The following is a 23,793-nucleotide window of genomic DNA, read 5'->3' on the forward strand; positions in this document are numbered from 1 at the left end:
CACTGATAATACAATAAAGGGTTTCTTAGATCATTTCCTACAATGTCAAGTAAAGCTGAGAGGACTTTGCTCTAGGCATGCCCACACCAGTGACAACTGACAGAAGTTATCTGTACAGACACCAGTCATTTTTGATAAAGAGGCTCATTTTCCTCTCAGACTGTTAGTAACTCTGCTCAGTGGATACCTTCAGTCAAGTACTTACTACGTCACACTGATCCCTAGGAAGTTCTGTAGCCCCGCTGAGGCTTTCTGATCCTGTAGTAGCTTTAAAAAGGCTAACCTCAGCCTCAGGGAAAACATACATGGAAGAGTCAGGTGTAATTCAGTGATTACTGAAGAATGAGAAAGCAACAGGAATATTACCTTAGCTTATTGGGTGTCTGAGGTTATAACTGAAATACTTTTGGACACAGTGTTTCTTTCTACCAAACCTCTGCCCTAGACTCAGAGGGATCATATCTCTGGTATCTTTCCCAGCTGTTTTACTGGGAGCCCTGTGCAGGAAGAGAAAAAGGCAGTTATATTTAATGCAAAACCTCAAGGCAGTAATCCCGTGCCGCAGCCAGCTGGGTCACGCCAGCGCACGCTGCTTCGCGGCGAGGCCTGGCCCGTGAGCCGCAGCGCCAGCGCAGCGACCGGCTCTGGCGGCAGATGCGGCGGAGACCCCTGCCCTGGCACGGGCTGCTCTCGGGTCAGCGCTCCTGCGCCCCTGCAGCTGCTGCGCCTGGCCTTACGTTTAACTGAGTGATCCACACTACAAAACAGCCAGCCATGCAGAAGGAATAACCATTTTAACCCTCAAGTTTCTGAACATACTTCTAATGCACACTGAATACAGACTGAACAAAAATCTACTACTACAGCACGCGGACTTGCTGATCGCCTTCCAGTTAGGCAGGCCTGTGACAACAGATACCAAAGCCAGCAACTTTGGGTTGTGTCATTTCCACCCATGACATCATTTAAGTAAAAATACGAATCCCAATTCAAGAAAAAGTTTTCATATAATTTCACTCCAAGTGATGCCTAACCATGTAAACATTAAATTCCTTATCAAAAAAGTGACAAAATAGGTACTTCTATAACCAATGAGCCTGTGCTGATTTAATTTCTATTTAAAAATACCTGCAGGAATCAAGGAATACAAGTTCCTTTTCCTAAATATGCTTAAACTATCATAATACTGATCACACTGGAGCATTTTATAATATCAAACTTTATTGCTCAAAACTAATTGTCTGAAAAATACACATGTAGTACTCAAAGACCAAACACATAGGATTATATGATTGTGCAGAAAAAAAGCAAGCAGAGGCTCAGTGAAAATGAGGCTTTATAGTTGTACCAATTTAGCACTGGCATCAAGCAACTGCACCCAACACAACTCATACAGCAACCATTGTTACCTACTTGGGCAATAAGAATGAATCTTCTTTTGTTTTTTCACCTTCTCAGATACACATCAGAATACTGTAACTGCTCATTTTATTTGGTTAACAACAGCATGGCTTCTTGCACTTCACATTTCTTCCCACAGAAAGTTAGGAGGCTCTCACTTCCTGAATTTTACTCCAGAACCAAAGTACAGTCTAGAGAATTCGTAAGATAATCATGATGCTTTTAAATACCTGGATGTTACAAATATATTTGTATAAAGCCTAACAGCATCACAGGAAAGTGGAAGTTTACATACAACAGTTAAGTTTATGCATAATAGTCTTTCCAAACTTCTGAGTACCCACTACTTCATCAGTTTTGTTTAATAAATATGTAAGAAAAAGCTGGATGACTGGTGTTTAAATAGGTAGCATCTGACTATTCACTGGAAGTCACAGTAAGTTTTCCATCAGTACCATAACAATTTGAATGCACACTAATTTAATCCTTAAAGTCAATATACCACACTTTTGTCGAGAAGCACATAATATGCAAAGCAAAAACTGTCTAATTCCCGAAGGATGGAATAGTTCTTAAAAATACACTCCATCCCTATAAAAATACCCATCCTCCTCTGGATATAGAAGGGATAAATAACAAATATCAGTGACAAAAGCAGCAGTTGTTTTATGCATTCATACAATCAAGATCTAAACCTTTACAGCCGATTACCTAGAAAACACACAAGAGTTACAAGACAAGTTTAGGATACATCTTGAATCACACTGTAAGTGTTCATGCAGAAGCTGAAGTTAATGCAATGATCTATCCTCTATCACAGCAGCTCGTGCTTATGTGCAAATGCAAGACTGTTACACTCCAAACAATAGTAAACATTAAAACACAAGAATACTTCACAATGACATAAACAGCAGTTAAGTAGTTTGTTCCAGCAGTTATTGCGCTATTTTCTGGACATCTCTCCAGTTAAAGGCTGCAGCAAGGTCTAATACCATCTTTTTTTGTTTGTTTTTGTTTAGAATGCATAATATACTTTCTAGGCTTTGGTTCACAATGAAATCTCTGGATGTTTTAATTAAGGGCAATGGTCACCTTGTGATTCTGATAGTGGCAGACTGAGGTAATACAGCAATCCTCTTAAAAATAATGGAAACAAATTTGTAAGCGAGGCATCTATGGATATTCTGCAGGTGACCTGCAAATGCATTGACATTCTGATTTCAGAAAAATAAAAAGCTCTACAAGGGTGATTTGTCTTTTACAGTGCCATCCAAGTACAGATTTTTCTGCTGAAAACACGTAAGCTGAAGTAAAACCTACCTAAAAGAGTAATACATTTAGGCATAGAAGATATAAGCCCTGTCTTTATGAAAATAAAACAAAAAACCCCAAAAAATAACGAAGAGAGAAACAAACAGTTATCACTGCTTGTCACTACTGCACCAATATTATATACCCTTCAAAAGATGGAGATTTATTAAAGCTATACAAAAAAAAGCAGAGGCAGTGTTTTTTGTTTTTTTGATAGGCCACTTGTATAAATAATAGTTCATGTATAGTCTTCCAACTACCCGTAACCTGTTACAACAGGATTACAACTCGTGGAACTGAAAAGCTAAATATTATAATAAAAAATGGGTGAATGAATATTTGCAGAGACCTCTGAGCGTATCACTCAAACACAGAAACAGGTAAGACTCCAAGACTCCTCCTGTTTAACCTCAAATATTATATGCAACATATTCAAAAACATTAATTTGAGATACAAATTAAAATCCAAATATCCAAAATAATGGGTGATATTAAAAGAAGGTCTTACAATACTGATGCCAATATTGTTAAAATCCAGTAGGCACTAAATTCATTATACTGCAGCACTCTGTAAAAAAACCAACCAAAAAAACCCCCAAACCAAACCCCTCAAGCCTCCAGAGCACTGTCCAGGTAAGTACCAGGAGCTGCACCAATTCTACAGAACTGACCTGTTTCACTCCTACAGGAGCAGGAGTGTAAAGTATCACAGTACACCTCTTGGATAAATCATTGAAGCCGCACCACCAGCTTGGTTTTTCACTCTCTCTAAGAGCAAACCAAAGAACCCACAGAAATGGTTCTAAGAGAAGACTTACTGCAATCACCCAGTAAAGAACCCCGTACGAAGAACGAAACCCACAAAGCAGTGCTTTCCCTACAGCCAAAACTATTTCTTCTGTGCTTAATTTAATAAAGCCTCAGATGACATAGTGAGTACTGCCTGTTTTCTAAGATTGTATTTTATAATAGTTGCATATTTGTGATTTTCGTATTTGTCAGTATAACCTGTTATGGTCTCATTCTACTCATTACTCTATGTCATATTCCAAATCTACATTCTAATTTTCATTGCAGAAATTACACTTTAAAAACTAAAAATGTAATTAAAAAAGTAAACCCAAAAACTTCTTAAAAAAAACTACTTTGCTGCAGTTATTTCAGATTTCTTAGGGTTGTGGGGTTTTTTTCTTAATTCTTTGCTTTTACGGTGCAAGTTAATTAAGACTTAATTGATCAAGTCAGATGTATTCTGACTCCAAACAAATAAGAAATTGTTTTATTGCTGGTAGAAGGGAGTGGAAGGTCTTAAACACATCATTGGCAAAATATTTTCAGACTGTCAACCATTGTCAGCTGCGTTTTGGCTCCAAGCTTTGAAAACAGCCTTTCAAATTACAGTTTTTATTTTAATCAAATAAATAGGGCCATATTTTCCCCTTTCAACTGATCTGTAAACTAACATAGGCTCTTTCAGTTAAAATAAGACCCAACAATTTCGGATACCCAGCCTGTTGCTCTTAACACTACCAGGTATACTTGTTCTTTTCAAGTAATAGTAAGATCTGCATACTGTGATCTTGAATAACTAAGCCTGGCAGGAGACAAAAAACAAACCAAAAAGAAACAGCATTACTGGCCTAATCCTATGGCATTAGGAACATTGCTCATCACTTTCATGTATTTGTCACCAAAGTGTCTTATCAGTGCATATTATTATGTGCTGAAATGCAACAAAACTTTTCACAAAAATATTTTTAGGCATGTTCATACAAGAAGATGTACATATATTTCTTTTATATATACATATATATGAATGTGTATATATATAGTATCAGCTTCAACCTGTACATAGATATTCTGTATTTCAACCTTAAAACACATCCATTTCAAACAACATGGATGGCTTTCCAGAAAAAAGTGCTTGATTGATTTTATCCTGTGTGAACATGCCTGTCCTCTGTGCATTTGCCCAAGTAGAGATCTTTATGATCAATCCTTTAAACATACATATCTCAGAGGTATTAAAAAAAAAAAAAAAGGAAAAAGTAATATTGCCCTGATGATGCAAAAAGAACAATGCATAACTGAAGCAGCTTGGATTTTAAAAGTTATCTTGCATTCTGCAGCAAACAATTTTTAAATAAGTGTTGAAAATCTAGTTCCTCCATTTGTGTTATTGCTCCCCACTTGTAAATTTTCTCATTACACATCAACAGTACAGAGAGGTTCGCTACCAGGTTGAGCCGATTCCACTATTGTCATCTTGGGTTTCTTTCGTGTTTCCTCCTAAAAGAATTGAAACAAACCCCAGAACACAGTCATAAAGAGAACGTCATAATAGAACACTATTTTAACATTTTGAACAGTTTTAGCCAGACTTGTGTCAATCGTTGTGAAAGGCTAACTTTTTCTAATGGTAAAATTTACTGAAGTAGGTAAAATTAAGTTATAAGCCAGTTTAAAAGAGAGAATGAAAATCTCTCTAAAAGTAGCTCCCCCCAATCAAGTTTTGAACAGCTCTTTAGGCGAGATACTGTATAAACAAGCAAAAATTCTGATCATTGCTAAGTCTGACCCATGGCATTCTTCCTGTTTGTAAATACAAAAGAGCATATACTCACTCTTTCTTGTGCCAGTTTTTTCATTTCTTCCTGTAACTTGTTCAGGATGTGCAGATTTGGCTTGTTCTTTTTGGCATACTGCTGAAGTTCTATCACACTTTTGTCAGAGGTTTCCTATTCAACAGAACCAATAAGCAACAACAGATGAGCTTTTTTGATGAAAAAAAAATTAAAATACATGGAGCAGAAGCTTCATCTGTGATATCTGTACTTTTTAAAGTAATAACAAATATTCCCATGAGTTAGTTAAATATTAAGTAGGTTATATAACTCTGACCTGGAAGATGCAAGATTAACACAATGATTCCTGTCAATGAAAGCACTCATCTCATATTCTGGCAATAGCAAGGGATGAGAACCAATTCAGAAGAACTGAGAACTGCTCATCAAATGCATACTGCCTTTACCATGATAGGGAACAACACTATTATGCTGAAATACATACCATTAAAGCTTCGTTGTAACTAAATTTAAAACTCCAGAAAAATACAAAAGCAAAAATACAATCACAAGGTAGGATACAATCAAACAAAATCATGTTCACCTGTTTAACCATCTTGCTACTCTCTCTACCATACATACGCAAAAGAGAGCCCCAATTTTTCACATGTGGATGCAGTAGCTGTAGGATTTTCTGAGAAGCTAATTGTTTCCCCACTCTTTTATTTTTGCCTGTAAAAATAATAATGGAAATATGTCAATACTGGCACATTACATAATCAGATGAACACCAATATTTACTTGTGTTACTCCTAATTGAGATATCAGAGAAGAGTAAAATAAGCACATAACAAGCCAGACAGCTGAACAAGCACCTACAAAATGGACAAATGAGAACAGGAAAAAAGGAAGATAATATCAGAGGTCACGCTAAGTACTGTACTTACACCAGCCTCGCACTGTGTGCTTGCCACAAGTCATGACATATTCGCTCTTCTGATTTTTACCAGGAATCACTTCAAACTTTATGGATGTATCACCCATTCCATGGTTTCTTAAGCACAAACAAAATCAATATCACATACTAAGTAAAATTACAAACAACTGAAGTGGTTGCAGTTATCTCTGACAGTCATTGCAGTGGAATTGGATACATTAATAAATTTTAAGACATTTATTAATAAAGAGTTCTTTTTTAGATCAGTTACTTGACTTGAATGGAAAGGCAAGCCTGTATAAAGGAAGAAAAATACATATTTTTCTGTCCCACAACTAAATCCTAATCTCAGAAGACAAGAGGCATAAACAGCAAATACGAATTAAAGGAAGATACAGCATTAACCAGTTCAGTCCACACCACGTCTCTTATAGCCACAGTGAGTGCTTGGCCAGCCCACAAACGGCCAAGTTACTGACAGACACTGGGGGTACCAGCAACCAAGCAAACAACATGCCCCGACCCAAACACCTGTGCACAACAGAATTTGCTCCTTATTCTGCAGCCTTACCTTTTAAGGCACTCATGGAGAATCTGATATGGAGACAAGAGTCCAGCTTTACTGGTGAGTTCATATACCCGTGAGTCCTCAATACTGATATGGTTAAAATACTATAAAGGAATTGAAAAGGGTTATTGAGCTTTTGCACAAATAAGACCTTAATACTGTTCTTAACCATCATTTCTCCTTTGCAACACTAAACGGATTCTGTTACTCTGTGCTTAATAAAGAGTATTTTTAAATCCATAATGGAGGTATTTACCAACATCGTTAAGACTGCTGCACCTAATCATATATTTGCAGACAGAAATAAATAATTCTTTTAACTCCAATTTTACATTATACAAGGTAAACATAAAAATGACAACCTTATAAATTCTTTATCAACCTTTCTCCCTCTGGACAAGGTTATTTTGTTTAACTAATCATGAAATGCTACTTAGCAAAATGCTGTCGTTTAATAAAAGAAAACATAACAGCTATTGGAATGTTTTGTATTTTATTTTAAAACAATGGAAAAAACTCTCCATTTTCTTAATGACCATTTCAATAGCGTAGGGCATACAATACAGTTTTAAGTTAAAGAAATGTACTAACACCTCATTATGTATATCACACTTTTTAAAATTAAAACATTCCTTTCAGGCTGATCATCAATTGTTTCTTTACTCCTTACTGATGGTCTGTTACAGGCTGAATTGAAAGTGAACGTATCACTGATGAACCACCTATTTAATATTTCCAATACCTGAAAATATAGCACACGCTCTCCACTTAAAGAAACTTTTCCTTTGATTTTCCTCAAATGTCACTGCTTGAAGTCTGAAATCTTAGCTGTCTGATCTGGCAATAAGTAGCTTTCAAAGCCAAACGAAAATATCTCAGAAGTCTGGGCACTTTTAGTTCTTACTTGGTCTTCTAGATGATCACACAAAACCAGACAGCATCTAGCTCTGAACTTTTCAAGGCATCAACCAGAGGATTCTGGAAGCCAGGACAGTACAGGCAATCTAGTGTCTTGGAACATTTCTTCGTTAAGTGACCTGAATAACAACAGCCAGTAAGCAAGAGTTCAGTACCTCAAGTTCTTCACTGTCTTTGGGCTTCTCCTCAGAGGTCTGTTTAACAAAGTCAGGAATAAGGATTTCCAGTGTAGCTCGAGCTGCAGAAAATTATTAAACATCTTGATTAAGTTTATTTTAAACAATGATTCTAAAAAAACCCAGCAGAAAGGCGCACTCTAAGCAAGCCACACATCTCCCCTAGAAATATCCACTCATATTAGAGAACAACTTTATGGATAAGATGGACTCAGTATACACCAATAGTTTATATGTAAGTTAACATCTGAAGTTCCTTCATGATTTTCTATCCCAGTACATTGTTGAACCTAGGGTTATCAGAAAAGTCTCTGCAACAGTATTTATCCCTTTTACAAAAAAGACACGAGTGTACCTTCCTTAACTATTAACAAAATGATTCCTACTTACTATTGCAAATATGTCATCTTCAAAGCAGAAATGAAAACAGATAAACAATTCAGCAGTTGGTATTAAGGAAGAAAAAATGTTACCAGCTTTATTCTTGGCAAGTTTTTTGCTGCTGGCAGTTCCTGCCCCATAAGTTACTCCATCAATAATGACTGAGGCTCCAAAAGGTTCACTTGGGTTCTCTTTAAATGGAGGAGGAAAGAAAAAAGCTTTTCAGAACTCTCAATGTAAAAAACTCATCATGAACATGAAACACCACCACTACCAAGATTTGTTTTCTTCTTCATTTCAACTTCAAGAGGGATGGAAATTGTTTACTCTTCAGAAACACTTGAAAGAATTGATTACTCCAGTATATGGAAAACTAACAAGAGTTCTCCATTAAAAGACCTCCCATCATGTACTTCATCCTTCCAAATGGGAGAACTTTTACATTTTAAGGGATAACATTTGAATTCTAGCAGATTACAAATTAATTCCAAAGTTTTTGCATCACTAACACAGTGTAAATATAAGAGCTACACATTCCGATACTGAAAATTCAGTTACATTATGTAATTCATATATAGGAATAAGGTAATTCTGAATAATTATAGATTCCACACTGAACTAAGATGCCTGACTTGTAATTCCTTGGGTGCTGACTGCAGGACTTAATCTTTTCAATCCTGCTGCTGAAAAAGGTGTAATTTTTATCTTCTCCATAAGGTGCTCCCCACAAAAATCCAGCAAAAGAAAAAAATGCAAGGAACGTGTGCTATACCACTTTGTAAAGCAATCTCAAATGCAGCTAGATTAGCCAATCTGGCTGAAGTTTACAGAAAACAAAATCCCAACATTAATTTTATTCCAGTTATATTTGCCACATATGCAAAATTTTTAGATTCTTGATTAAGCATCAGGTGCATTCCCCCATAGTATTTATCCAAAATAAAATTCTCCCCGAGTTCTTATTTTTCTGAGTGCTAGCATCACTTAAGCATCTCAGTACAGCCTAAGTCAGGAACTACCAAACTATCTCACACCACTGACAGAATAAAATTAAAAGCTGTTTAAAAACACAAACAGATATCCATCCAGCATTTCACATAAATCCCCCGCTAATCATGGAACAACACAGAGATCCCACACTAATCGTGGAGCAACACAGTGTTCAGTAACCCTGAATTACACCTCTATTTCTATTCTTCTAATACCATAAGCAACATTAGTCAACATTTATACCAAATCACTTCGTACCAACTGCATATGAACATTTTGCAATCTGTACCTAACTAGTAATTTCTCCACTAATTATAATTAATCAATAACCTTAGAGAATAGTGACATAAGACAAACAGTCTACATAGTCACTTCTGGTTTCCATTTCAATTTTTAACATCAATTTATACATACACAGTTCTCTTAGGATGACCGGATTTAAATATGAACCTCCACGACATAAACTTAACATACAGTAAGTTGAACAGTTGAAGGATCTACATATCTAAAAAAAAAAATACTGCATTTTTTGTTAATTGGAAGGGAACCAGAACAGAACAAATAACTCAAATTATTGCAGCTTTAAAGAGGGTACATATGTGTCTGCAGAATCATTCAAATGAACAGCTTCATACATATTCTTCTTCAGAAACTATTTGGGTTTAGTATTTAACTTTTTTTTTTTTTTCCTCCCCAGGATTCTGATGATTCACTAAACCAATGCGTGCTTTACAATCGGATTTTCTGGACATCAGTGACAAGAAAATTAAGCAAATATTAATTGTGCAGAGTCAGCAAAACTGTAATTGCCCATATTTCACTGATGTGTCCTCTTAGATGCAAATGAGTTACTCAAATCAATTTTCACTTAGGCATAGTTTTCCAAGTGAAAACCCATACTGTTATTTTAAATATAAGACCTCTCTTATCCTCAAAAGCCATGTTTAAGGTACAGAAAATGTTTCCTAGCTAGAACCTGACTCAAAACAGACTTTCAAGTCATTGCATATGAAAAATGTCCATTGTTTGATTTTTTTTTTTTCTTTAAATATCCAAGCACAAGATAAGTCCTTCAAAACAGCATGCGGTCAATTTATAAACTTAACAGACTTACCACATTCAAAGAAATTGTAAACAGGGCGAACCTTTAGGACTCGTTGCATATATTCATGCAGTATGCAAACTTCAGATTTCCCATTGGGATTAATGACAAATTCTGGGGGAAAAAAAAAAAAAAAAGAGAGGATGAGGGAAGACAACTAAGTAGTTCCAGTCTTTAAAAGACAATTGCTACTACAAATAAATAAATTACAAGCTCCAAGTGACAAGTGCCCACTCAAATTACATGCAATGCTGTTGAATCAGACGTGGATAACTATGACCTCAAAGTCCATTTTCTCTGAAAAACTATTGAGAAATAAGTCATAAATATCTATCAACAACTGGAAGTGAGCTAATTATGAGCTAAGCCAAATATTCTATGTTCAATATTTGCAGTCCCCTGGCCCTCTACACACAGCATTTCTGGCAGCTAACACTAATTAGAAAACCTCTAATTTGCTCCTAAACACATGCATCTTTCCTTCTAACAATAGGCATGTAGACTTCAAATCCACAAACCAGATTCACTCAGGTTTTTTTCTCCATGGAATCCTGATTAGCAAGCCACAGATCAGGTCTCTGTCCCCTTCTTACCCTGAATGTGCTCTTTTTATTTGAAATGTGCTTTTTTTTTCTTGCAACACTATTGTTAGTCAAGAGCACAAACACTGCCTCAGCAGACAGTATGGGAGAGAAAGTGAAGATTTAGATAGATAAAGTGCAAGGAAGTCCTTGGTTTAGGTAGTTTCAATGTGGCCCTAAACCTAGAATTTAAGATAAAGTGTACTAACTAAAAATTCAACCACACCTCCCTGTAATGGAATGGTCAACATACAACTCTTTTGAGTTTTAATTCTGCTAAAAGAGAAGAAACCCAAAAACATGACAATGTCCAAAACAAGAACAAAACCCAGATCACAGGTCTATTGACATTTTAAATACTAGACTGCAGTTAAACATATTATTATGGCTACACAGCTAATACAGAGAACAGCTAATTCCCCCAGCTTCTCATCACATATGATATCCCCTCCCCACACCACAGGACACAACTGCACACACAGTTCTTTAACTGTATGTATCCAACTGCTTTAAATTAGTATTTTTAATTGTAGGTTTTAACCTGGATCAATCTGGCATTTGTAACCAGTCCCTAGTTTGGGACCAATGAGAACTGAGAAGGCAGTAGCACTGAGTGACTAGGCAAGAGGGTTTTCAGTAACAACCAACAGTAACAAGTAGCTGAAGGTAGTAACCAGTTACCAGGACTGCAACCTTAAACAAAAATCCTTTCATTTAGAAATTATTTTCAGTATGAAGTATGTTTTGACAGTATTTTTCCTTTACTATGTGATATAATGGATCCAAGAATTCTAGAAGAAGAAAGTGGACTTATAACAGGATTTTTTTTTTTTTTCCCCAAGCTTAGAACTGTAACTAGTCTTTGATATAGAATATTTGAACTACAGGTAGACAAACCTTTCTTTGTAGGTGCATCTTGCACAGACAAGGTAATGAGTTTCTGATTGGCAGGCAGAATAGGCCGCTCGGATTCTGCCTGCTTCCGCTTCATCTCACGATTGAATTGCCGTCTCTCAGCCCAGGTTCTGAATTTTTTTACGGTAACTTGTTCAAAGTCAAAACGCTTTTCAAGATAGCGTCTAAAATCTTCCAGATCTAAGAAACACAAGCAAGTTACTCCCCCTACTTTACCACTGAGCAAGCATTCAACTCACTATTTCCACTGTTTTAAACATATTATAATTTTTTGTTTTAGACTAGGAGCAAAAGTAACACACTCAAGGTGGTTAAGATGCTCTTTTATACTAACAGAACTAATCACAAGCTTTCCTGTTACTGGGTCAAACGCAAAACATTTGTGCAAACTGGAAAACAACACCAAAAAAGAGCATTTTATTCTGTCACTTGAAGATTTTAGTAAGCCCTAACCATCGTAATACACAATTTGTAACAAAACACTAGTAATTGTCCTACTTCATCACCTATTCACCTTCTCATTACCTGAAGCAAGGTAAACAGTAATTATGCTATTAGCCTCAATTTCCCAAAGCCAACACTGACTATTGATATCTATTTATTAAACAGTGTACCATGAAACACTATATAACGATGCTCCATGAACATCCACTGGCCTCTAAACAGACTTTAACACATTCATTTTCATATAGAGAGTACTAAAAGACTGCCCCCCTTGAAGTACAGCTGCTTCTCCTTTATAGGATATTTCTGCAGATCTAATCCCCAAAAATAAGAGTAGCATCCCAAGATGTAAACAAAGAAAAGCAAGCTGCTGGTATTGTTTCCTTCCACAAGGAATTCCAAATGCAAGTCACGCTTATACTTGATCACTCAGTATTTTTTTCAGTAATACAGAACAGATCCTATTTAAAGAGAGAGATAGACAGGTGAACTTCACGTAGAAAATAAGTGCTTACTAACTGTAGTTTTGCTGCTAAATATTGATTTTTATTTTTTTTTTAAATCTTTTGGTATGGTTTTTGGACTGAACAGGACACATGTTAATGACAAGTTTTATGTTTGAACACTACAAAGATAAGTGGTAGCCGTTATCACTATTCTGAGCAGCAGTAATTTGCATGGATGGTACTCTCAGGTATGTAGTTGGTGTAAGTGGCACACGAGCTTTCTCTCCAAGTTCCTCTGAGTTTGGCAGTGATTTTGGCAGGACTTCTTTAGGCAGCTTTTTGTGTAAAAGCTATCAGATATGCATAAATAAAATAATGAAGCACCACACACCTTTGCATGAGTGCAATTATATCTGCATGACTTACTCTGCTAGACTTGTGTAAATAAGTAAATTAACTGCACCATCTATCTTACGAGATCATACTGAAAATAGATGTAATTCAGCCAATACAGAGACTGTATAGAAAAGCCTATTTAAAGAAATCACATAAACACACTTGACAACAGCAATTCATACGTACACATTGACTTAATTGTTTCTTAAACTGAGAAAAAGTCTACAGGCCTAAACTTCCAAAATTTACACATTTTTGTGTAAAACCTTTGGACATGGACTGTCAAGCCTTCAGCAAAAACCTCTACTGTATGCTTCTCTTCCTGTTAATATCAAAATTGATTTCTAATACCAGATCTATTTCTCCAGATCTCTGCATACAAAAAACTGTGCAGAAAGACAACTGACCACTCTATCTCAGGCAAGATATTACTCAGTTGCCAGGTCTGGAATAAAGTGTTATGTATCCCAAATGCCACTGCCCCAACTCCAGCCAAGAAAAGACTCCACTTTCCATACATACCTACAGATTCATCTTTACATACTTCAACTTTGGCCTTAACTTGTCCTAAGGCTCCTTGTGCTGCATCTCCCCCTGAGGGGTCTTTGTCATCTAAAGGCCCAGAATCAGCAGCAGTAGAATCTGGTTCTTCTGTTTGGCAGTCCAGTTCTGAAGATTTATCTAAGTGCTTTACAGGTGATACTTCCCCATTTGGAGTTATGTCATTGTTTTGTTCCCTTTCCTCATTTTCCTTCATTTTTTTGTAATGCAAGCAGGGAATGCTACTAAGGGGAGGATCATGTTTCTGCAAATATAAAATAGTACAAAAGGTTTCAGTACCTCAAGGTCACCAAAAGCAAAACTCAAAAAAAGAGAAGATGTAATCAAGATTGAAGTTACTTTTATTTAGTCTAGGCTCAACCTTCTCTTTGGTCAGCAATCTCATTCTACTCAAGATCTGAGTATGTCTACTCCTATGGTATCCTGGCACTGTGTAACACTGATCCTAACCTTCAAAGTGCATTTACTGTTTTAGATCCAAACTATATTCTGTTTAAATACATGCAAATACTACATGCTTTTATAAAATCCATTAAGTTGCCTTGGGGTTTAAGCTCATGACATTAAATCAAGTTTCTGCAGATTCCTTGGGTTCATGAATGTCAAATGCTTACTTCAGTAAGTGTGGACCATAAGCCACAGCTCAGGCTAGTTTATAGCTACAAATAAATGATATTTCCTGGTGGAATAAACCCAACATTTTGCAGTCACATGCTAGACAAATGAAAGCACCTAACAAGACCATCTCATTCACTTTAACTGCCCAAATTCATTGCAAAAACAGAACAACAAAACACCGTAAGAAAAATTGTATCATATTTTCAGCAACAGAGGAGTTTATTTTTCAAGTACCTTAATCCTAACACTGGAAAGAAGCCTGCTGAAGTGGAAAAATATTCAACTGTTTGCAGGAACATACCTGGTTTTTATATCTCAGTAAGTATTTAAGTAATTGACAGCTCTCACCCTTATGCTTCCTGTTCCCAAGAAATAAGGTCTAGACCAGGTAACGACTCTAGATTCTCTGTGCAGATATACAGGAATGCCCGAGTTATGGAATGTCATGATCCATCCATCTGGCAAAGGTTCTGTAGGAGGGCGGCCACGACCTTTAAAGCAAAGAATGGCTTTAAACTTGGATAGACTGCTTAGAAGAACAGAAAAAGAATCAAGGTTTTTATTTTTATTGTTTTTTCTGTCTCAAATGATAAAATGACACTGAAACAAGATGAAAAAAGTTTTGTAGAAAGATTTTGTTTTAATAAAAAGGCATATGCTTCTAATGCATATTAAATCCTGCAAAGTTACAGATTCCATTATGTTTTCAACTGAAAAGCAATAGTAGTACTAATTTTTATACAGACTAATTTGTTCATTTCACCAGTGAATTTTCTCTTCTCTTTAGTCTTCCTTATGTGTTTATATTGTCATAAGCATCACTATATTTAATGGAAAAGTCATACTTGCTTTTGAAACAACTGAGTTTTTCATTAAAAATTTTCACACTTGACACTCGGGGATTAATTTGCAATGAGACACCCCTAGACCCACAGACCCAAACAGCTGGCAATGACTCCAACTGTAAGCTAAGGCTTTCCTATTATATTTTCCAGCCTAAGCACAATACAAACCAGGATCGAGCCTACAAGTCTTTATATACTTAGGTATCTTAGCTGTCACGAATATTACTTCTTCCAGAACACGACTGAAATTGAGCACAATAAGCCAGTATGAGGATCACATAGCAAAAGAAACAGTATTACAGTAAAACGTTTATGTTCACACTCAGGTTAGTAATCCATGGCCCCACTCCTTTCTACTCCAAAAATCAGAGAATGGTCTCACTCCTCCCTCCACCAGGAATCACAGAACAGACTCATCTTAGCTGGGAGCTTCCTGGCAATCCTGTGCTAGTATAAATTTTTGAAGGGAAAAACTGTTTGGTTTCTTATTTCAGAATATAGTGAAGATGTAAAATACTCCCTCTAGAGTAAGTCTGAATTAGAACTAAAATTTGAACCATTTTCAGTTATGTTCTTCTGGATTGGTACACATTCTCAGCTCCTCTTTATTAGTAGTTTGTAACATTTACACGATGAAACTGGATAAATGTAAGCCACTGACTTTCCTAATGATTTTTAGCCTAGTATTGCATGCTTAAAAACTTCACGTAATTTCAACAACAGAAGTTATATAAATAAAGTAGGAAGAAGTCCACAATGACCACAAACAGTCATCAGCTGTTTCATGGTATTGGAGACAAAAAAGCCCAGATCATCTTTGTCTACCTCCCCACCACTGAGGTGACATTCTTCATAATTTTCCACAAAACCACACACTAAAATATATTCATACTACATACAACAGATTAAGATCAAAAACACTCCCAAAAATTACCTTCCCTGTTCAGGAACGTGAAAAATCATATCCTATACTAAGAAGCCCTCAAACAATAACATTCTGTAACATATTAATTATTTCACAAGAATTGCTATCTAAATTTTGCTTGCTGATATACTTTTGTTCATAGATGTAAGCCACACAAAAAAATTTATAGATGAACATTAACTTACTTTTAAGTACAGTTTTAATTTTGGTCATCATTGGCTGCACACTTGTCTCTCCATCAGACTGGTGATCACTTTCACCACCATATTTCTCATTCTCTAGTCTCCTTGTTTTGGGTGCTCGAAGACCCTCTTCCAGCAGAGCATCCACATCATTATCAAAGTCATCCTGAAAGAGACTTCATCAGACACTATCCTTCTGGGTCTACTAACCTCCCTTTCCCCTTGCAAAGAAAAAAGTATACATTTTCTCTGAGTACTTCCATACAGAGAGAAACTAGAAATTTCCAATGATTCCAGTAAAAAGACTGAAAAATAAGAAGATAAATTTTTGTGAGAACTGATATTTTCACAATAAAATGAGCTGCAAGTGTGTAAGAAGCCTTCTAAATGTTTTTAAACAAGACTACAGAAGCTGCCACACAACTTAGAAGTTTGACCAAGATGATTTACAAGTTTTCAGCAAAGCTCTGTCTCTGAAAATTCTGCATTTTTGACTCAAGTACTGCACATTTCTAGAAGAGACTCCTTCAGTGAACATCATTTTTGTCTAGTCACTTAGAAACCTCTTACCCACCAAAAACCTCTGGACTTACTTACCTCATATGAGTAATTCAAGGTTTCTTCATCCACTTTATCTCTTTGAACGATTGCTTTAGATGTGAACCCTCCTCCTTCTTCATCTATTTCCATCAAATTGTCGGTAAAATCTTCTAGCTCATCCAGAACTGCATATTCCACTCTCTTTTCCTGATCAATATCATTTTCATCATCCTTCTTGTCATCATTTTCACCCCCTATTCCTACAGCTTTACCATTACTACCACCAAAAGGACAAACATGCAAATCCCCATTGACAGTATTAATACCAAAATCTGTATCTGCCTTATAATCCTGCTCAACTCCAGTGTACAGAACTTTCCTATCTTTGCTTTTGCAGCTTTCTGTAAAACTAACACTAATCTTTACATCTTTAAGTAACTTAAGATCTGGGGTGAACTTTCGAACTGAAGGTGCATGACGAGCAGTTCTTGGGCTTTGGTCACTATTGTTAGGGTCTATTATAAGACGACTTTTGTAGCAGGCAGATCCCTTTGTGAGAAGCTGTGTTCTGCAGATACTGTGCGTGTCCCCAGCAGGGGTATCTGACTGTCCATCACCACCAGAGCCAACGTCCATTACCTCTGCGTCACTGGACGTTTGCAGGGGAGGTGGTGGAGGCTGTTCATTAGGCGGCAGAGGTGGGGGACAAGTATGATTCTCCACATTCATTTCTCTTGCAGGTTCTTTAGGGAGGGGTGGTACATTTTCATATTTCTCCATTTTTAAAACTACTGTTTTAAAAAAACAATGCTTCAATAAATGTTTATATCTATATTCCTAACATGCATAAGTCCATCAAGATTGGTTTATCATGTTCTATTCAATATGCAACACTGATGATTCAGTTAAGCTGACTACATTGTTCTTTTCATTAATGTAGACAGCTTTCAGAATCACTGTCTCAATTATTGGAAATCACAATGCATTCAGCTTAAATAGCTGAAGACTAAGACTGCATCTTCACTGGACAAGCAGGTCTCCCTTTCTTCTTTCAACCTACAAGAAGAAGAAAAAAAAAAAAAAAAAAAAAAAAAAAGATCTTTGTCACAGAAAAAAAAATGGAAATAGTATCCCGGGCAAAATGTCACTCCTTCCAGCCTAAATTTCAAGTAGAATTAAGAGTGACACTTTTACAGTGAAAAAAGCAGGGTGTCTTGATACCATCTTGAATGAGGCTGAAATTAGATTGTTTTTACTGCTTGATCTGTACAAGAATTTGCTAACACATAGCTGCCTGTATAATTTGTTGACTATCTCTGCAGGCAGGACATTAAGCATGGCATTTGTACGGACCAGACTAAAAACTGTACATTTTGGGGGGATTCTCCCATTATTTAAAATAACCTGGTATTTGAGCCATACTTACCCACACAGCAGAAAGGATAATTAGCTTACAGTTTAAGACAATCTGCAAAACCAACAAAATTTTAACAACTATGGTCTTATGAGACACATGGCTTTTTGAAAGTTTAAGTTACTACTTTTGAAATCTCACTGGAAGTTTTAACAGGACTCATAATTTAGTAAAAACTCATACAATATAACTCTCTAGATAACCAGATATTAGACATTTGATCTTATATTCTATACTATTATGGGACTATATATTGGTTATGTTTGAGGAATTCAGGTTCAGACACATAGCCTTAAAGCTCAAATTAATTCTGGAAGGCATTTAGAAGCCAACGTTTTCAGTAATTTAACCTGACAAAAATGTTCGATTGCTCTAGGAAATTTTACAGGGAGTGGGGTGGTGTTTTGGGTTTGTTTGTTTTTTACATTAAGTGGGTTCTTTCTACCACATCTATGACGGCTACTTTTGTTATCTGTGCAGGACTATAAGCACCTGGGAAAATGAAGCATAATTTCTTACCTGCTACTTTGGTTTCTCCAAGTCCCTCCATGCCACCCTAAACTGGGTTTAAATCTTCCTACCAGCTAGATATAAAGCAGTGCTACTCTGCCCAAGACAGCCAGCTGGCTGAATCTGCCCTGTTCAAAGTATTTCCAGGTAGCAGAGAAAGTCTATCCAAGTGGTCTAGAAAGATAAGCTCCGAGTCCTTCACGATGCTGTATAACATTTGAAAGCAACAGGGCAGAACGTCTGGGTTGTCATGAGGGACTTACAGAAGCCAAATATAATTCTCTAATGTATCTCTATGCCAGCCCAGACAGAACAAACCAACAGTATTATCCAAACACCAACTGGGGTAAGGCAGGAAGCTGGGAATCGGGAGTTATAATAGGATTAATTAAAATTCAACAGCACACAGAACTACCTACCTGGAAGCTGGAAGAAAGCAAAATATACAACAGAGCAAACTCTTATTTTAGCGATTTGGCAATAAAGAAAGTTTGCTGGGACAGCAGAACAGTTCATATTTTGTGGTGGGTTGTTTTTTTTTAAATATACTCAAAACTGTGACACATTTAATACACTGAGCTTGACATGCATTGTAGAATTATTAAGGAAAAGGACTCCATTTTGATAAAAGATCTAAAATAATCCCATCTTCTCTGATACAAACCTATTACTTTCCAGAATGAAAACCAGCTCATTCACCAGTAAAACAACCAGATCTATATATTTAATCCCATTCCATCCTACAAGATGATCATAAAATCACCCAAGCAGTAATCAAGTCCTTCTTCTTTCAACAGGTTCTGGAACACCTACGGTTACATAGAACACTTCTAGAAATATACTTGTCTAATAACCTTCCCCTTTCCTCCTCTTCAGATTAAAAAGAGAAGTTCTTCACAATAAATCATTCATGTCTTCACTGTTAATTCTGAACAAAAGAATCAAAAGTCACAGCACAAGTTCAGTAAAACCTGGAAACTAAATGCTTAAGTAACCTAATTCTTCTACCTTAGAGTCTTTAGAAGACTGCTGAAAAGAGCAAGCAGAAGTAATTTACACAGAAATGAAATTTTGAAATTGGTATTCTAGAATTTGAAAGAGTACTACCTTCCTATATGATCAAGGAGCTACCTGGTCCAACTAGAAAGACTATTTTTGACAAGTCGTAAGATACGATCGTGAATGCAGTTTCCAGATCCCCGATACACGTCCTGCTCCTACACTGGAGTGTTTTAACACCATCAATGTCAAAACACAGGAAATTAATCTTTACCTGCCTAGCTTTGGTAGTTCATTGGTACTACACCTCCACTCTTTGCAGAAAAGATGTCTTGTTATTCTATTCAAGTACTATTAACAATGAAATTCTTGTTGTCATCCCCTTCTTGTTGGCCTTCAAATAATGAATAGCATACCAAATCACTGCCAGGGATTGTCTACTACTCATTCCACATACTGTAGCCAGAACAAGTACTAGACCAAGATGAGTTTAAACTAGCTTTTGCATTTCTAGCCATAAACCTGCCACATCCCTAGGGGAAGATAACAGTCTGGCAGCTCTACAGTTACAGTGGGCTACAATACCTTCCTATAAGCTACAAAAAGCTAGGGAGAAGCAGAGTAACACAGGTCCAATTCCCATCTACTTTCTTGCCAGCTGATGTACAATATGCCCTTTATATCAGGTGCTGGGGAAAAAAAAACCCCAACACAACAAAACCAATAAAGATTTTCCTGTAGATATCAGGTATTGTAAAAGAAAGACAGAAGGGATGAAACCTGAAAGGATGTGTCACATGAGCCTGGAGGTTAAAACCAGCCAAACAGACCTTAGATCAGGGCAACTCAGCCACCACGTATAAAAACAGACTTAGCATATGAGGTTATGCAGTATTAGAATAAAATGTAAGTTAGTCTGCCTATTGTCATCCTCAATTAATTTGCCATGAAAGAACAGATTTTATTCTCCAAGACTCCACCAAGTTCCATTGACAGTTTCCATGAAGACTCCTTAAAAAGATATGGAACGCCACTGACAGCTGCAACAGCCAATACAAAACACTGAAGGACCTCTGGGTGAACTGCTGAAAATACGAATGCACAGCTCATGTTCTGCATGTCACCAAAATATGGAAATTTCACATTTTTAATTGCTTGCTCTTATTTTAGCAGCTAATTTGAAAAAGTTTCACGTCGCAAAGTAAACTCAGAGAAACATACATTGTAGACATCTAAATGTAACGTAGCAAACTGCGCGGGTCCCAACAAAAGGAGTGTCTTGTCTTGGCTGTCTTACAGATATTCTTTGAAGGCAGAAATAAAAAAAAAACACCACACCTACTTTGTTTAATAAGTACCACTACCTATTCCTGCAATCAGAACAGGGTGGGGGGAGGAATAAGGGGGGAAGTACAGGGTATATCTTTTCACAAGAGGAAAAAAACCAGAATCTTAACATTTGTAACCAGCACTGCTCAAACTCAAAGAGGAACTGCCTTCACTGTATAGCACGTCGGCAGTGCTATATTTTTATATGTGTGTATATATATATATATATATATACACACACACACACATATTTTCTTCATAAATACCTGTAGCAGCAATCAGGAACAAGGCACAGCATACCAGAAAGTTTTAAAAAGAAACTGGATTCCTTGTCAGAAACTGCTTACTTCACATTCAGTGGACCCCAAAAGAGTGGCCCAGAGCAAATTCTCCTTATTTGCTATCCAAATAGGAAGCCCTCCTCCAGCTCCAAATGGCAACTTTGCAGAGCAGAATTTATGAGGTATCGATCATGCTTAAGGATCCACTCAGCTTTAACCCTTGTCAAAGTAATTCCTCGCTCACAATCATCTATCTTTTCATTATACTTATACCTATTGTATCTTTTTGATACATACAGTCCTATAAATAAGTTAATCCTTTTTATTATCAACGACTAAAAAACCCCAAAAACCAAAGAGGCTGTATTTTCTTTAAACCAGAAGAGTAAGTCTCAAAAGAAAAATATTCTGTAAGTTAACTACTAGAGACAAGAACTCGCTTCTCTCCCCATTACCAGCTTTAGAATAGAAAGATTCTGAAGGAAACAACCAGTCTGTGTAAGTTATCATGGTAGTTTAAGAAAATGCAGTCAAGGCCCAACCACAAAATTATCAGTGGCAAATACAGACAAGGCTAAAGAACTTCTCTAGTTCATAAGACTTCATCCCATCTCAGAATGAACAGAGTGCATAATTTTGGAAAGGCACCCTCGGAAATGGCAAAGCAATTGGTCCTTTTATAGCTTGACCAGTTTTCTGGCTGGGTTTAGATGGTTTCAGTTCATTCGTTTTTTAAAAAATATCTGCAAATCAGAGCCTAGAAAGGAGAAAAAAAAATTCTTCCTTATACATCACAAATAACTTCTTACTTGTAAAGAAAAGGACAGACATAAGGAACCAAATCCCCCTCATTCTCTAGAAAAGCAAAGTAATCCTGATAATCAAAAGGAGCTGCCCAAAAGAACTAGTGACCTAACTCCTCATCCAGAATTAAAAACAGGAACCCTTAAATCTAGTTACCTAAACAGAAGGGCAAAGACGTACACGCACAAAAGAAAAATTTAAGATGTTAGCATTAGATCTTTAACTCACAGCCTAAGGGAGTAAATTGAATGGGTTCACCCAGCAAGCCCTCAATCCCAGTTTATGAGGGAGTGATACCTGGATGTTAGAGGGCCCACGCTCTCAGCAAGCAAACAGAATTTATAGGTAAACCCAAAGCCTAAGGAAGAGAGGTGCAAAAGAGAGAACTCTATTTTTCCAGTCAAACCCCGTGAAATTAACAGAATAAACCTTTTAGAGTTTGAACGAGATAATTTAGAGAAAGATATAACTGTAGTTCACTATTAACAGAAGGAACACATGAAGAAGAATCCTGAGTTACGGACAGACACACCTTATCTTCACCGTCCCAACCAGAACTAAAAAAAAGTGAATGGGCGTCCGCACACACGTTGGTGAAGGGCTGCCATTTCTTCCTAACTTTGCACAGGAGGCGAGACACGCTCTTCTGCCCTGTATAAACGGATGCGTCCAGCGGAAATCCTCCCTCTCACCCTCCCTTTACCCTAAGGCACACAAACGTACTGAGACACGACGCGGGGTAGAAACTCACGCCGGAGTTGATACTCCCCATCACCCCACTGACAAGGAGGTGCGCGGACGGTGGAAAGACATGGCGTTTCCTTTCCTTCTACTACCCTGAATGCAATTCTACGGCGGGAGCGAGTAGGGAGGTGGCTGGGGGAGGGAAACAAAAAAACACCACCACCACCCCCCGCCAAAATAAAAAAAAAAAAAAATCTAAACAAAACAGAACACCAGCTCTGAGGAAAGGACGCTCCAGCCGGGGAAGCGCCGCATGGCAACACCCGCCGGGGAGGGCAGCCCCCTGCCCGCTGAGCGACAGGGCGTCGGTGCACTCGCCTCCGCTGCTCGGGGAAAAGCTCCTCACGGCTCCCCACCCGCGGCGCCGGCCGGAGGCGGCGGGCCCAGCCATACAGGCAGCGAGGAGCGCGGCGGGCCGGACGGCCCCCGCAGGCGCCGCGGCCTGTGGGGACGGAGGGGTTACTGCCCGCGCGGCGGCGATTGGGCGGCGCAGGCCCACTCGTGCACGCCCTCCCCGACACCCCACGGGGCCAGCACCCACCTGAGCCATCCCCGGTGTCCCTGCCGCTCCTCCGCGAGTGGGGCGGGGGGAGGGCGAGCTCGGCCGCTTCACGAAAACCGTCCCCCACTCCGCGCCGCTGCCGCCATCTTTAAACGCCTGCTCCGAGCCGCTCCAGTCCCCGCAGGCGGGACTCCGGGGCTCGCCAAGCCAATTGCGTTCCCAGTCGCCTCTGTCACGGATTTGAAATCTCGGTAACCATTGGTAGACTCCCTGGCATGTTAACCCACTCTGCCAATAGAGGCGCGAAAGGCATACGCCCTCACAGCACCAGGCCAATGAGAGGGAGGCGGGGGCGGGCCCGAGGCGGCGGGCGGGCGCGGCCCGCCATGACGGGGGGAGCTGCGCCGGG

At 37.9% G+C, this 23,793-nt stretch overlaps 1 protein-coding gene across 2 annotated transcripts in view; it reads right to left on the reverse strand.

Moving 5' to 3' along the window:
• Positions 1–23,558, reverse strand: part of DGCR8 (DGCR8 microprocessor complex subunit) — a 28,003-nt gene extending 4,445 nt beyond the window's left edge. Inside the window, exons 1-14 of one of the 2 annotated variants that reach the window (XM_074844332.1) lie at positions 23,424–23,558; positions 16,859–17,857; positions 16,265–16,427; positions 14,658–14,800; positions 13,653–13,935; positions 11,827–12,024; positions 10,361–10,462; positions 8,349–8,447; positions 7,855–7,937; positions 6,785–6,885; positions 6,224–6,330; positions 5,881–6,008; positions 5,337–5,450; positions 4,950–5,001 (exon numbers count right to left, since the gene is read on the reverse strand). In XM_074844332.1, coding sequence (XP_074700433.1) covers positions 4,950–5,001; positions 5,337–5,450; positions 5,881–6,008; positions 6,224–6,330; positions 6,785–6,885; positions 7,855–7,937; positions 8,349–8,447; positions 10,361–10,462; positions 11,827–12,024; positions 13,653–13,935; positions 14,658–14,800; positions 16,265–16,427; positions 16,859–17,581 — 2,296 coding nt within the window. In that variant the 5' untranslated portion in view covers positions 17,582–17,857; positions 23,424–23,558. Of the gene's footprint in view, positions 1–1,203; positions 5,002–5,336; positions 5,451–5,880; positions 6,009–6,223; positions 6,331–6,784; positions 6,886–7,854; positions 7,938–8,348; positions 8,448–10,360; positions 10,463–11,826; positions 12,025–13,652; positions 13,936–14,657; positions 14,801–16,264; positions 16,428–16,858; positions 17,858–23,423 lie in introns of those variants that run through there. The other variant, XM_074844333.1, reaches the window with a different exon arrangement.
• Positions 23,559–23,793: the final 235 nt, after the last annotated feature.

Source organism: Strix aluco, chromosome 18 (genome assembly GCF_031877795.1).
Source record: "Strix aluco isolate bStrAlu1 chromosome 18, bStrAlu1.hap1, whole genome shotgun sequence".
Lineage (NCBI taxonomy): Eukaryota > Metazoa > Chordata > Aves > Strigiformes > Strigidae > Strix > Strix aluco.